Genomic DNA, 14,312 nt, shown 5'->3' with positions numbered 1-14,312 from the left:
GTGTGATGACAGGCCATGCGTCCTTAATTCTCGCCATCTATTCTGCAAAGGGGACTGGGTCAGACTGGATGACCTCTGGGGTTGGCAGTGTGCGGAGGTTACGGCCGTAAACTATCTCGAATGGGGAGTGCCCTGTGCTGGAATGTACCGAATTGTTGTAAGCCACCTGGGCATAGGCCAAAAACTTTGACCAATTATCCTGTTGGTAGTTGGTGTAACATCTCAGGTATTGTTCCAACACCTGGTTGACCCTCTCTGTTTGCCCGTCAGTCTGGGGGTGGTATGCCGTGCTGAGGGCTTGCTTGGCCCCTAATTGGTGTAGAAACGCTTTCCAAAATTGTTGGGTTCTCTTCTCCCAGTTGTGCTGTGGGTCCGTCTTCCAAAGAAAGCACCAAGACACACGCGGGTAGATTCCAACAAGTTTTTATTGTACCGAATGCCAGAACCTTCTTTTGTGCCACATATATAGGGACTCTCACATACCGGGGGTAATTGAGGTTTTATGGCCGGCCTGCTTTTATGGCTGGCATCTGTTCTTTGTCAGCTGACCAGAGATGTCAAGGATTGGGGATCCTGACAGAAATGCAAATATCCCTCCACGTTTGCGGTTTTGGCTTTTGAGGGAAATCAGGGTGGTTACCGACGGCGCACACTGACCCTGGTTGTAACACTCGATGCTGGCGCAGCTGGTGAAAGTTGCCCAGGTGACTCTCGTGGTTGTGCGTTTCAGCTCAAGGGTCAGAGGTGGTGTGTGTTACATCCTAGATCAACCAGCTGAATGGCCAACTGGCCGAAGGGCAGGCGCACCTGAGCGAGAGGGAGGAGCGAGTGCGCAGTCTCCAGGAAAACAGCGCACAACAGGTAACCGCCATGCAAATGTACATCCCTTTCTCTGTGCCGTAAGGGTGGGCAATCACTTTCTTGGGAGAGACTGAGTGGTGTCTTCCTCTTTGGAGTTGGACTGGATGGCCTTTGGGGTCTCTTCCAACTCTAGACTTCAATGTTAGAAACCAGGAAATGAAAACCTTCCTTTTTTCCAGCAGAAAGATCTTGAAGACGCTCTCCAGCTAGCCAATGAGGCCGCTACGAAAAGCAAGGCAGAGGTCGAGGAGAGAGAGCTTCGCATTCAACAGTTGGTGAGTTAGCATAGCCAGGTTTTTAACAGAATATAAAGCAGAAGGGGCATGCTTCACAGCTACCCTGTTTCCCTGAAAATAAGACATCCCTAAAAAATAAGACCTAGCAGAGGTTTTGCTGAATTGCCCAGGCTGTGGTGCAGGCGGGAGAGCAAGCCAGCTGCAATTAACTGCAATGAATCACTCTGACCAGGAGGTCATGAGTTCGAGGCCCGCTCGGAGCCTATGTTTGTCTTGTCTTTGTTCTATGTTAAAAGGCATTGAATGTTTGCCTATATGTGTAATGTGATCCGCCCTGAGTCCCCTTCGGGGTGAGAAAGAAGGGCGGAATATAAATGCTGTAAATAAATAATAAATAAATAAGGCCTCCCCTGAAAGTAAGACCTAGCAAAGTTTTTGTTTGGAAGCATGCCCGGTGCCCGCCAAACAAAACACCAGAGCATGCAGGATTGATAAATGGACATACCAGTTGTACATGGAAATAATGGTAGTAACAAGAAATTCTTGACAGGAGTCACAGTTTGTCTGGTTTGGTTATGTTGGTTTGTGATGACAACTACTGTACCGTATATAATAAATGTTCATTTTTTTGTTCAACAATAAATGTGAATTCTTCTTCATGGAAAAATAAGACATCCCCTGAAAATAAGACCTAGCACATCTTTGGGAGCAAAAAATAATATAAGACACTGTCTTATTTTCGGGGAAACACGGTAAATATTCCATTTGTCACCATTATTTTTAACCAGCTTGGGGACCCGTCAGTGCCTGGGTTATTTCAAAAAGGCATTGTTTGTTTTGGGGTGTTTGGCTATATCAGTTTGGTAATTTGTAGCTCTGTTTCTTAGGAAAAAAAAGCCAGTCCTTCCTTTTTTTTAAATGTATGCTCCCATTAGAAAAAGCATGATGTGGGTGAATTGCAATTCCCAAAATCATGGGCCAATCACCCCAAACCCCACCAGTATTCAAAGCTGGCCATGTTGGGTCTCTGCACTAAGTACAGTCCAGATCTGACGTCAGTTGCATTCAGTGTGCTCTTGCTGCGGGGGAACTACAACTCCCAGAGCCAAGGATAATCACTGCGAAACCAACTCTCTTCTCGCCAATCTGTCAGCAGTACAGTCCTCTTCCTCTGAATGCTACCTGAATGGCTGGGTTTTTGTTCTTGTTTTGGATTCTTTTCTTTTTTTTGTATATATTTTTATTGGTGTGTATAATAAAGAAATAACAACGAAAGAGTGAGAACAATAATTTTGACAGAAGGTGAAGAAAAAAAAGAGAGAAAGAGAAAGAAAGAAGAAAAAAACATGTGTATTAAAAAAATTGAAAAAAAATTAAAAAAAGACTTCCATCTTCACCTTTGCGATTTCCAGTCTATATAATTAAGTGAGGGTAATACAATAAAAACAATATTGAATTAACCTCTTTATCTGAAGTAAAGAACGAACCCTACCAAAAGGGAGGGATATTGTCCTTATTTGTTAGCTTAGTCATTACTTCTTTACCTTGCTATACGCTTACAACAAGCGACACAGAAATTATTCATCCTTCTTCTTCATCGTTTAACCTTTAACTTCTTTTTCTTACATATTCTTCCACTTTAGACCAATCTGTAAATCCTGTCGGGGTCCCCGTGTTTTTCTTTAGTAAAAAAGAAATCTGCCAACAGATACTCAAAATAAATTTTCCTAGGAAAGCGGAATATTATCTATTGGGAACAACGGATCAGGATATCCATTTGAGTAATAACGATGACATCATATTCACATATTTAACAACTGCAGCTAGAATTAGTTTTGCCAAAAGATGGAAGTTAAAGGAAACACCAGCTATGGAAGAATGGCTGTAGAAAGTGAAAGAGACAAAGGATATGGACAAACTTGTTTTGGATTCTCACGTAGATAGTATTCTAACGTAGATAGCTGGTATTGCAACAAAGGAGTAGATGTAGTCAAACTGGACCAATGTTACATACAGTTTGTTTGCCTCTTTGACAATCCTCCATGCCCACCCATGCTGGCATTTCCTTTTCCTGTCCTTTCATAGCAAGCGGACCTGGAGTTGGGGAGGATCAATTGGGAGGAAAGCCTTTCCGCTGCCCAGCATCACTGTGCAGAACAAGTGGCAAAGCTGGAGGAGAAGACTGAGGCCCTCGTGGCTGCGCAAGAGTCCGAAAGGGTGGCTTCCCAGCACAGAATTGTGAGTGACCCTCCAGATCAGCATTCTAGTTCCTTTCCACAGAATGCTGAAAACAGATATGGATCAAAATATTCACAAATATTTAAATTTTCAGCTTGAACGACAGTCAACAAAGCATTAGTTACACAAACCTATAGATAACTGACTTGGAGCTGCTGGCATAATTGCATAGCAAGGTGAAGCGAAGCGAGTATGACAATGTTATGTCTAGGAATTGCCAGATCTAAATGCAACCTTATATTTATCTTCCTTCCCTTAGAGGCAATTAGAAAATAAAAACGAAGAACTTACCATCAGATGTAAGGATGTAGAAAAGTTAACGACTGCACAAGAGTCTGAACTGGAGAGACTAAAGGTATGGGGGCAAGACTTGGGATCTCAAGAGTTTTGAGTCAACACCTTGCCACACACAAGGTATAATGGCCAAACAACCCCAATATATCCAGGTCTCCCTGGGCTTCCAAACTATCCACGCTCAAAGAGCAGGTGTCTCAACTTCTTAATCTGAATCAGAACTCCACACAGCCAATGCCCTTGGGTCAGGGATTCCTAATTCCTCATCAGAGTCCCAATCATCCTGCCCATGCCCAACTCCATCCACACCTGTGGACCCCCTCTCACTCCTCCAAGCAGACCAAGTGGGATCTGCTTCTGAAGACACCCAAGCTTCCCCAGCATCAGCAGTATCTACGGGCCCCGATTCGTCCACAAGCATCTCCGGTGCCCGTGCCCAGTCCGTGCCCAATACCTGTTCCCCAGCATCCATTTCCACCTCAGGATCCCCACATGAATCCTCCTCAGAAGACTCCCCATCAGTCTCCCTGACCCTTTTCCTAAACAAATCCTCCAATGAATCCTCCTCGCGAGGGTTTTTCCTTCCTCTCCTGATCTCACCACTATCATTCACGGTCTCCAAAGGCGCATTCACAACATAAACATTGCAGTTTATATCAGGCTGCCGTTCACCTTCTGGACCCAATTCAAGGTTCAGGTGATCGCCTACAAAGCCCTGAACGGTTTGGGACCATCCTAACTTTGTGACAGCCTTTTCCCCCATGAACCTGCGCAATCTTTTCGGTCGTTGGGGGAGGGCTTCCTCTCGCTTCCACCTACATCATAAGCGGGGTTGGTGGGGACGAGAGAAAGGGCCTTCTCCGTGGTGGCCCCCCGGCTCTGGAACTCGCTCCCCAGGGAGATTAGGCAGGCCCCTACCTTGGCAGCATTCAGGAAGAGCTTGAAAACCTGGCTTTTTACACAGACCTTTGGTTAAGGATTGCCCATCTCCATGACAAATCCTACATCTGTGACCATTTCCTCATCAATTGCACTTTTCTGGCCTTGTCACTTTGATATAGCCATAGGGCCTATTCCCATCCTAATTTGCGCTCTCACGAATCTACAGCACTTTATCAGCTACCTTATGTCTACAAATTTATACGGTGCACTTTACCCAGTACGTTTTTAAAATTTTGTGTTTCAATCATGTTTTATTAAGTTGCTATTTTATCTCTATATGTTGATGTTTCAAATTTTATAATTGCACTTTTTTATTTGATGTGTTTTACTTTGTTATTGTTTTTACCTGGGCATGACCCCATGTAAGCCGCCCCAAGTCCCTTTGGGGAGATGGTGGCGGGGTATAAAAATAAAGTTGTTGCTGTTGTTGTTGTTATATTTGTCATCCTGTCCAAGGAAAAGGAGGTGAGCTTCTGGTCAAGCCCAGATAATGAAAAATGGGAAAGACAGAGATAGAAATGAATGGGAAACGTTGGTGGAGGGGACTGACTACTTATAGTTTAGGATTCATCTGCATCTCGGGATTCCTTCTCTTTTGCAGGCAGAACTGGGCAGGAGTGCCGAAATGGCCCAAACTCAGGAGGAGACACAGAAGGAGCTGCAGCAACAGGTGAGGGACTACATCTATCTGGAATCGGTCCTTCAGCCAGGATCACTCACTGTAAAATGCCTGCTTGAGCGGGTGAGGGAGAAAAGGAAAGGGCCTGGGGCTGTTAGGAATTGTGGGAGTTGAAGTCCAAAACACCTGGACGGCCCAAGTTTGCCCATGCCTCGTGTAGTGGCTTGAGCACTGGGTGATCGGGGTCCAAATCTGCAAGAGCAATTGGATACAGTAAAAATATATTCAACCCAACACTGGGTTTGAAATCCAGGACTGGTAGTTACACTGTGACGTATTTATTTTCTTCTTCTTAGATTGCAGATTTGACGTCATCGTTAAAAGAGAAAGATCGGCTGATTGCGGAAAAAACAGGCCAGCTTTTGAAAGAGGAAGAAGAGCTGACGCACTTAAGGCAAGGTGAGAAATCCAGCAGATATTAAATCTTGAGTCTTGAAGCCATTGGTTAATCTGAGAATGCTCCGATGCAGCCCAGGTGGAGAAACCATTTTCTGAGCCTTTCATGAAGTACATCCCCTTTCCATTGCTTGGTTTAGGGCAGGGGTCCCCAAACTAAGGCCCGGGGGCCGGATGCGGCCCTCCAAGGCCATTTACCTGGCCCCCGCCCTCATTTATAATATAGTATTTTTATATCAGTTTTAATAATATATTATATATACATATGATATTGATAATATTATCATGTTATACAATGTAATACTAATAATAATACCATATAATAATATTAATTACATGTTATATATTACATATATTACAGTATAGTAGTACAGTAGAGTCTCACTTATCCAACACTCGCTTATCCAACGTTCTGGATTATCCAACACATTTTTGTAGTCAATGTTTTCAATATATCATGATATTTTGGTGCTAAATTCATAAATACAGTAATTACTACATAGCATTACTGCGTATTGAACTACTTTTTCTGCCAAATTTGTTGTCTAACATCATGTTTTGGTGCTTCATTTGTAAAATCAGAACCTAATTTGATGTTTAATAGGCTTTTCCTTAATGCCTCCTTATTATCCAACATATTCGCTTATCCAACATTCTGCCGGCCCGTTTATGTTGGATAAGTGAGACTCTACTGTATAGTTCAATATCTATATATATAAAAGAGTGATGGCATCAGGGCAGCGGACGAAACAACAAAACTACAGGCCCCCCAACCTCGAAATTTGACAACACAACCCATCATTCGTGGCTCTAGGTTGATACAACAAAAAGAAAAGAAAAATAAAGTCCTAATTACAGGGAGAGGAATAATAGTTTTTATCCAATTGCTGCCAGTTTGAAGGCTAAGCTCCGCTCACTTGGTCTTCTAGCAACCTACTCAGCCCAGGGGACAGGCACAGTTAGGCCTCACTTAGGCCTCTTCCACAGATTATCAGATTTTAACTGGATTATATGGCAGTGTAGACTCAAGGCCCTTCCACACAGCTATATAACCCATTTAGAATCTTATATTATCTGCTTTGAACTGGATTATCTTGACTCCACACTGCCATATAATCTACTTCAGTGTGCATACTAAACATAAAGACAACCTTACAACAGACATTCAATACCACCACTATCTCAACAATTTCTCACCAACACCACCAGACAAGCCACAGCAACGTGTGGCCAGGCACAGCTAGTAGTAAAATATAATACTAATATTGTGCTATGCTAATAATATAATATATTGTATGTACATACAGCTGCTCTGAGTTCCCTTCGGGGTGAGAAGGGTGGGATATAAATGTAGTAAATAAATGTAGTAAATGAATAAATAAATAATTTTAGACTTAGGCTCGCCCACTTGACTTGAAGGCACACAACAACAACAACAACAACAACAATCCTAATTAACTTGACTATCTCATTGGCCTGATAGGTTTATGTTGGTTAAAATTGTTTTCATTTTAAAATATTTTATTGTTCTTTCATTGTTGTTGTTGTTTTGCACTACAAATAAGACATGTGCAGTGTGCATAGGGATTTGTTCGTATTTCTTTTTCAAAGGATAATTTGGCCCCTCAACAGTCTGAAGGATTGTGGACTGGCCCCCTGCTTAAAAAGTTTGAGGACCCCTGGTTTAGGGCACTCTTGTGTATTAGAGGAAATTACCAACACTGTTCTGTGTTTCTTGGGAAAATGGATAAAATTGAGAGTGCTTCCATCCAAATTTGATGTCATGATGTTGCCCTTCTGGACGTTGTTCTTTCTTCTAGGCCACGATGCGCTTGTGCTGCAGGTCCAACAGTTGCAGTCCAGTCTCAAGCTCTGCCAGCGTCAGGCTGCCGAACGGGAAACCGAGGCAGAAGAGCAGAGGAGCGCATTGCAAGCCCAGCTGCAGGAACAGCAAGAGTGGCTGACGGCCAGCGAGAAGCAAGTGAGTGGCCCTGGGCTGGGATGTATGACTTTCTGAACTACCACATTTACTCAAGTCGAATGCTCAACTGGGTTGCTGTGAGTTTTTTGGCCTGTGTGGCCATGTTCCAGAAGCATTTTCTCCTGTGAGGATGCCTGCCATAGATGTGGGCAAAACATCAGGAAGGAATGCTTCTGGAACATGGCCATACAGCCCGAAAAGCTCACAGCAACTCGGTGATTTCAGCCAGGAAAGCCTTCGACAACATAGAATCATAGAGTTGAAAGAGACCTCACGGGCCATCCAGTCCAAGAAGCAGGAAAATCACATTCAGACACCCCCCCCCCCCCCCGACAAATGGCCATCCAGCCTCTGCTTAAAAGCCTCTAAAGAAGGATCCTCGACTACAGTCTGAGGCAGAGAGTTCCACTGCTGAACAGCTCTCACAGTAAGGAAGTTCTTCTTCTTCTTTCCTGAAGTTTGAAGCCATTGTTCTGCATCCTAGTCTCCAGGGCAGCAGAAAACAAGCTTGCTCCCTCCTCCCTATGACTTCTCCCCCCTAACATCTTGATCCATGGCCCTCATCATGTCTCCTCTCAGCCTTCTCTTCTGCAGGCTAAACATGCCCAGTTCTTTAAGCCGCTCCTCATAGGGCTTGTTCTCCAGACCCTTGATCCTTTGAGTCGCCCTCCTCTGGACATTCCTTCTTGTCAACTTCTCCCTTCAGTTGCAGTGCCCAGAATGGGACACAGTGTGATTCCAGGTGTAGTCTGACCAAGGCAGAATAGAAGGGGAGCATGACTTCCCTGGATCTAGGCACTATATTCCTACTTATGCAGGCCAAAATCCTATTGGCTTTTTTGCCGCTGCATGACATTGTTGGCTCATGTTCCCCTTCCTCCCCACGAGGACTCAAGAGATCTTTCTCACACGTCCTGCTGTCGAGCCAGGCATCGTCCCCCATTCTGTATCTGTGCATTTTCATTGTATCTTGCATATGTCCCTCCCTTGCATCAGCCAGCCCTGAGTCTTCCCAACTTGTACGTGCCTCCGTTTTACTAAAACGACACATCTCTTTCATCTATGGTCCCTTTTTGCCAGGCATCCTCAGCCTTGAAAAAGCACTTGCGTGCCTCCGAAGGTGGAGAAGCAGAAACCAATGGAGAGGTGGACGCCGCTGATGTGGTTCAGCTCCAGAAGGAGAACAGAGACCTGGAGCAGCAAATCGTGGAGAAGAATAAGGTAAGTATTTTTGGGAGCTCATATTCCCGACCTTCACCCTGTGGGCGAGACGGTTTGTTAGGCGGCCATGTCCTCCTTGCTCTTTTTTGGGAAAATAGGTTTATGCTTCTTTGCATCAGTTGTCCTTCGAAGGTGATATTTTTCCCTTTTGACAAGAATCATTATATATTCTCAATGTATATTATGATACGTTTTGACTCAAGTGTTTGAGCTAAAGTTCTCTCCTGTCTCCACATTTAGATGATAAAGCAGCTCCAACAAAGGATGGCGGAACTAAAGAAGACCTTGCAGAAAGAGTTGGTAGGTTGAGGACATTCTCAGTCTCTTTTTTTCTGCTGCTCAATTAACAAACTGCGCACTCTTTACTGTTTGAAAATGACTTTCGAGACAACCATTTCCATGGATGTTTGAAAAGACGATACCCTAGGTTCCTGTCACAACATTGGCATTGATGGTTTAGTGTTGCCTGTTTGGGCCATGGTAGCTCAACACACAAAACTACTGATTTGTGTAGTGGAAGCTGAATTCTGAAACTCATAATAGTAATAATAACAACAACTACTACTACTACTTTATTGTTATATCCTGCCTCCATCTCCCTGGAGGGACTCGGGGTGGCTTACATGGGGAATAAGCCCAACAGGACAGTAAATAAAGAACAACACTCAGAAATCAGAAGAATTCCATACATGAAACAATCAGGGCCAGCTAACACCAACCAACAAAGGATTCCCCAGGCAGGAATCAGCCAGGCCTTGAAGCTGCAAGGCCATTCGATGTTCTAAACAAGCTGGTCAATTGCAACATTCACATTTGCAGACAAGAGTTCTTTCTCCCACCCTGGACATTATTCCTCAGATATATAAACCCCACTTGGCTAGTTTCCAACAGACCTCACAACTTGTAAGGATGCCTGCCATAGATGTGGGCGAAACGTCATGAGAGAATGCTTCTGGAACATGACTATACAGCCCGGAAAACTCTCAGCGACTCAGTGATTCCAGCCATGAAAGCCTTCGACAATGCATAAATAAACTGCCTTTAGTTGGCGTCTTCTCCCCAACTCCTTTTTATATTCGCTTGCTTTGCATCTCATTTGCATGTTTGCAGCTAGCCATCTTGAGCACCATGTGGTGGAGGAACAGGATATAAATTTAGTAAATACATTTACATAATTTATGCTAGGTTATTGGTGCAGAATGTGTTAGGATCAAAGATGGGAGTCTTTAGGAGTCTTTAGGAGCACCTTGCGCAAGATGAAACTATGAGACAATCTGAATTTATGGATTATTATTATTATTATTTATTTACAGTATTTATTTATTTATAGTGGCCGGGCTGTGGCGCAGCTGGCTAGTAACCAGCTGCTATAAATCACTACTGACCGAGAGGTCATGAGTTCGAAGCCCGGGTCGGTTTAAGCCTCCTAGCCCTGGCTTGCTGTTGACCTATGCAGCCCCGAAAGACAGTTGCACCTGTCAATTAGGGAAATTTAGGGACGCTTTATGTGGGAGGCTAATTTACAACATCATAAAACTGCCAGCAAAACACGAGGAAAGGAATGAGGAAGTACAGCCACTACTGGACGGTGAAGCAACAGCTCCCCCTGTGGCCGGAATCGTGAAGCTGGAAAAATGTTTAAAATGCCTCTGAGTTTGTCTAATGTATGTTGTTTGTCTCTTGGCATTGAATGTTGGCCATATATGTGTTCATTGTAATCCGTCCTGAGTCCTCTTCGGGGTGAGAAAGAAGGGCGCAATATAAATACTGTAAATAAATAAATAATTTTTTGGGGGGAAGAGTTTTTATTTCCCAAGACAACTTAACAGAGGTTTGGCAAGTGATAGTTTTGCCCATCTTATTCATCCCCTGTATTTTCTTATTTTAGAAAATCAAGCCTGAGGCCGAGGTCCCCGAAGCACCCGCTCCGGCCTTGACTGTGACAAACAACTCAGATCTGAACGACTCCCGAGAGATAAACTTTGAGTACCTGAAGCACGTGGTGCTGAAATTTATGTCCTGCAGGGAATCAGAGGTAGGATAAGGGGCATCTGTGTTTGTTTTAATGCCAAATTTGGTCCAGTGAATGAAAATACATCCTGCATATCAGATATTTACGTTACGATTCATAACAATAGCAAAATGACAGTTTTGAAGTAGCAACGGAAATAATGTTATGTTATGCATTGCAGGCATTCCAGTTGATCAAAGCCGTCTCAGTGTTGCTCGGCTTCTCTCAAGAGGAAGAAAACATGCTCAAGGAAACGCTGGAGTACAAGGTGAGGCTTTGAACTCTTCAAAGTGAATCCACATGTACCTTTCCATTCCAAGTGATGGTTTGAATGTGTCAAGCACCTATTCCACCTTTTCGACCGTTAAGTTGGGTTGCTCTTGAGTTTTTCGGGCTGTATGGCCATGTTCCAGAAGCATTATCTCCTGACGTATTGCCCACATCTATGGCAGGCATCCTCAGAGGTTGTGAGGTCTGTTGGGGTTTATATATCTGCGGAATGTCCAGGATGGGAGAAAGAACTCTCTCTTTGAGGCAAGTGTGAATGTTGCAATTGGTCACCTTGATAATAATAATAATAATAATAACTTTATTTTTATACCCCGCCCCATCTCCCCGAAGGGACTCGGGGCGGCTTACATGGGGCCTTGCCCGATAAAACAATCAAATATCAAAACACAGCAATAAAACAGATAACCAATAAAAACATCACTTTACCACTGAATAGCCTTGGAGCTTTAAGGTCTGGCTGCTTATTGCCTCGCAAGATGAAATTATGAGACTGTTCGATCTTTTTGGAAGAGTTTTTATTCCCAAGACAACGTAAAAGTGATAAGTTCACCTGGCTTATTAATGTCCTGTTTTCTTTTACGAAGGTGTTAGCTGACCCTGATTGTTTTCTATTTGGAATTCCCCTGTCTTCTGAGTGCTGTTACAAACAAAATCTGACTACAATCAGGACAGTAAAGAAAGTACAGCACTCAGAAGATAAGAGAATTCTAGACAATGAAGGTCAGCCAACACCTCACAACAAAGGATTCCCCCAGTCAGGAAGCAGCCAGATGTTGAAGCTGTAAGGCTATTCAGTGATAATCAATGTGGCCAATTGCAACATTTGCACTTGCCTCAAACAGACAAAAGAGTCCTTTCTTCCACCGTGGGCATTATTCCACAGATATATATATGTTAGCCGCCCTGAGTCCCTGCAGGGAGATGGAGGCGGGGTACAAAATTATTATTATTGTTGTTGTTGTTGTTGTATGACACAGCAAACAAGATAGACATGCTGGATTTCATATCACAAAATCACAAGTCTAACACTTCCGAAGTGTCTAGGACTGTGTGATGTATTTTCGGATGATGCACGCAGATCCCAGCAGGGTGGCCTTTTGCAGTTGGCAGATCGTAATTTTGTCAATGTCTCTTGTTTCCAAATGCCGGCTGAGATCTTTGGCACAGCACCCAGTGTGCCTTACTGACGCTTGCATTGACGCCTTGTGCTTCTTCCCCTTCCAGATGTCCTGGTTTGGGTCCAAGCCGCCTCCCAGGGGCAGCATCCGGCCTTCCATCTCAAGCCCAAGGACCCCCTGGTTATAAGAGGCCCTGCGGATGTGCTCCCGAATCTGCCTCAAGTTGCTTTTATTTTGTTTTTCTACAAAAAAAGGATGCTGCATCCACCGAGGTCTTAACTTGCTTTCACCACAGTATTTTATATGAAAAACTTGGGGGGGGGGGGGGGTGTTTACAAAGAATGACCTTTGGGAATCACAAAGGTCCCACAGAGGCTTTGTGGTGAAGGTCACTGTTAGATATGGGAAGCAACCTGCTGCATTGGCGTCATTCCCATCATCCCCTGGAAAAAAAATGGGAAGTGGCTTTCTCTTACCTTGTTATGAACACGCCTTCCCGGTGATTTCAACCTCTCTGGAAACAGGCATCCTCGACCTCCAGCTGGGAAAGCACAACTTTTTACAGAGCTGACCAGCTTTATTTTTCTTACAGAAAAAAAGCAATTTTAAATCGTCTTTATGACTCTTGCCTTTTAAAGTAGTGTATTCAAGTAAGTGTTCAGACTGGGGAGTGGGTGGCAGCCGTTCGTTTTTTTAAATGCTAAGGAGACAAGGACTCTTAAAAGCACTTCTATGTCACCTGTAACTAGATTTGCCCCAAAGGAATGAATGGGAGGTTGCTGACCTGTTTGGAGCATCAGACTCTGCAAACATATGCTCGAAGCAGTTTTGCTCATAACCTGTCAAAGAAAAGACTGCTCATTTGTGTTGCCGCTCTTAACTCATGGGCACAATTACATTTAATTTTGAACCAGAGTTTGGACAAAGACTTGGTCTACTACTCCCTAGAATTTGGCAGTTGTAGGTCAAGAAGTAACTTTGTCTAACTCTTTTTTAAATGCAGATACTCCGCATTTGAGTATAGCTTGGCTCAATTCAAAGAGGAAACCGAATGGCTTATTTTCTAATTGAATAACCAAAAAACAACATCCTCTGCACCTACAAATTGCAGGGTTTTTAAAACTTAACCAGTGTATTTAGCAATGCTACATACTGTACAAAAGCCGTGTAATATAGGAAGCTGCATATTGCTAAGCAACAGTATTGAAACCTGGGAAGCTTCCCAAGAGCAAGAATGAGGTGTGTATATTCATTTGTCATCGCAACTAATGCACTTTCTCTTCCTGTAAAAATTAAAACACAAACTACCTTTGGCGTTATGTATATATATATATATATTAAAAAAAGGCCTTTGGGCACACTTGGCGAGTCAACTCCTTCAGTGTACAATGCAATGGCCTGTAGGAATCTAATTTGTGGTGCAATATGTTTTGGATTAAAACTTGAGGCTGAGTTATTATAGCTTCTTGCCTGTTCCTTACATTGTATGTATTAAAGTATAGAACAGTCAGATTTGGGTTGCTGTGAGTTTTCCGGGCTGTATGGCCATGTTCCAGAAGCATTCTCTCCTGACATTTCGCCCACATCTATGGCAGGCATCTTCAGAGGTTGTGAGGTCTGTTGGAAACTAGGCAATTGGAATGTATATATCTGTGAAATGTTCAGAGTGGGAGAAAGACTATTTGGATTAAGTTTGAATGTTGCAATTGGCCAACTTGATTAGCATTGAATAGCCTTTCAGCTTATGGATGTCTGCCATAAATGCAGGCGAAACGTGATGAGAGAATGCTTCTGGAACATGGCCATACAGCCCGGAAAACTCACAGCAACCAAGTTGACCAGAGTTGTGCAGGAGGATCTAGACTAGTGGTTCTCAACCTGTGGATGTTTTTGGCCTTCAACTCCCATAAAGCCTAAGCTGGGATTTCTTCGAGTTGTAGGACAAAATATCTGAGGACCCAAAGGTTGAGAACCGCAGATCTAGAGGTTCCTAGAAAGCTGTTCTCCACAGTAAAATATAGCTTTCTCAGAGAGATATAGCCTT

General features: G+C 43.5%; 1 protein-coding gene across 3 annotated transcripts in view; it reads left to right on the top strand.

The window, feature by feature from the left end:
* The window catches only part of golga1 (golgin A1), a 40,625-nt gene extending 26,896 nt beyond the window's left edge, over nt 1-13,729 (top strand). For 2 of the 3 annotated variants that reach the window (XM_062959311.1, XM_062959309.1), the window contains 12 exons: nt 766-861; nt 1,041-1,136; nt 3,183-3,335; nt 3,595-3,690; nt 5,173-5,241; nt 5,547-5,649; nt 7,467-7,627; nt 8,708-8,848; nt 9,089-9,148; nt 10,737-10,883; nt 11,041-11,127; nt 12,375-13,729. In XM_062959311.1, the coding sequence (XP_062815381.1) occupies nt 766-861; nt 1,041-1,136; nt 3,183-3,335; nt 3,595-3,690; nt 5,173-5,241; nt 5,547-5,649; nt 7,467-7,627; nt 8,708-8,848; nt 9,089-9,148; nt 10,737-10,883; nt 11,041-11,127; nt 12,375-12,455 (1,290 nt within the window). In that variant the 3' untranslated portion in view covers nt 12,456-13,729. The remainder of the gene's footprint in view (nt 1-765; nt 862-1,040; nt 1,137-3,182; nt 3,336-3,594; nt 3,691-5,172; nt 5,242-5,546; nt 5,650-7,466; nt 7,628-8,707; nt 8,849-9,088; nt 9,149-10,736; nt 10,884-11,040; nt 11,128-12,374) is intronic. The other variant, XM_062959310.1, reaches the window with a different exon arrangement.
* The last annotated feature ends 583 nt before the right edge of the window (nt 13,730-14,312 follow it).

This window comes from Anolis carolinensis, unplaced genomic scaffold, assembly GCF_035594765.1.
Source record: "Anolis carolinensis isolate JA03-04 unplaced genomic scaffold, rAnoCar3.1.pri scaffold_7, whole genome shotgun sequence".
NCBI lineage: Eukaryota > Metazoa > Chordata > Lepidosauria > Squamata > Dactyloidae > Anolis > Anolis carolinensis.
The sequence above is the reverse complement of the archived record's forward strand: the minus strand, read 5'-3'. Positions and strand labels throughout refer to the sequence as shown.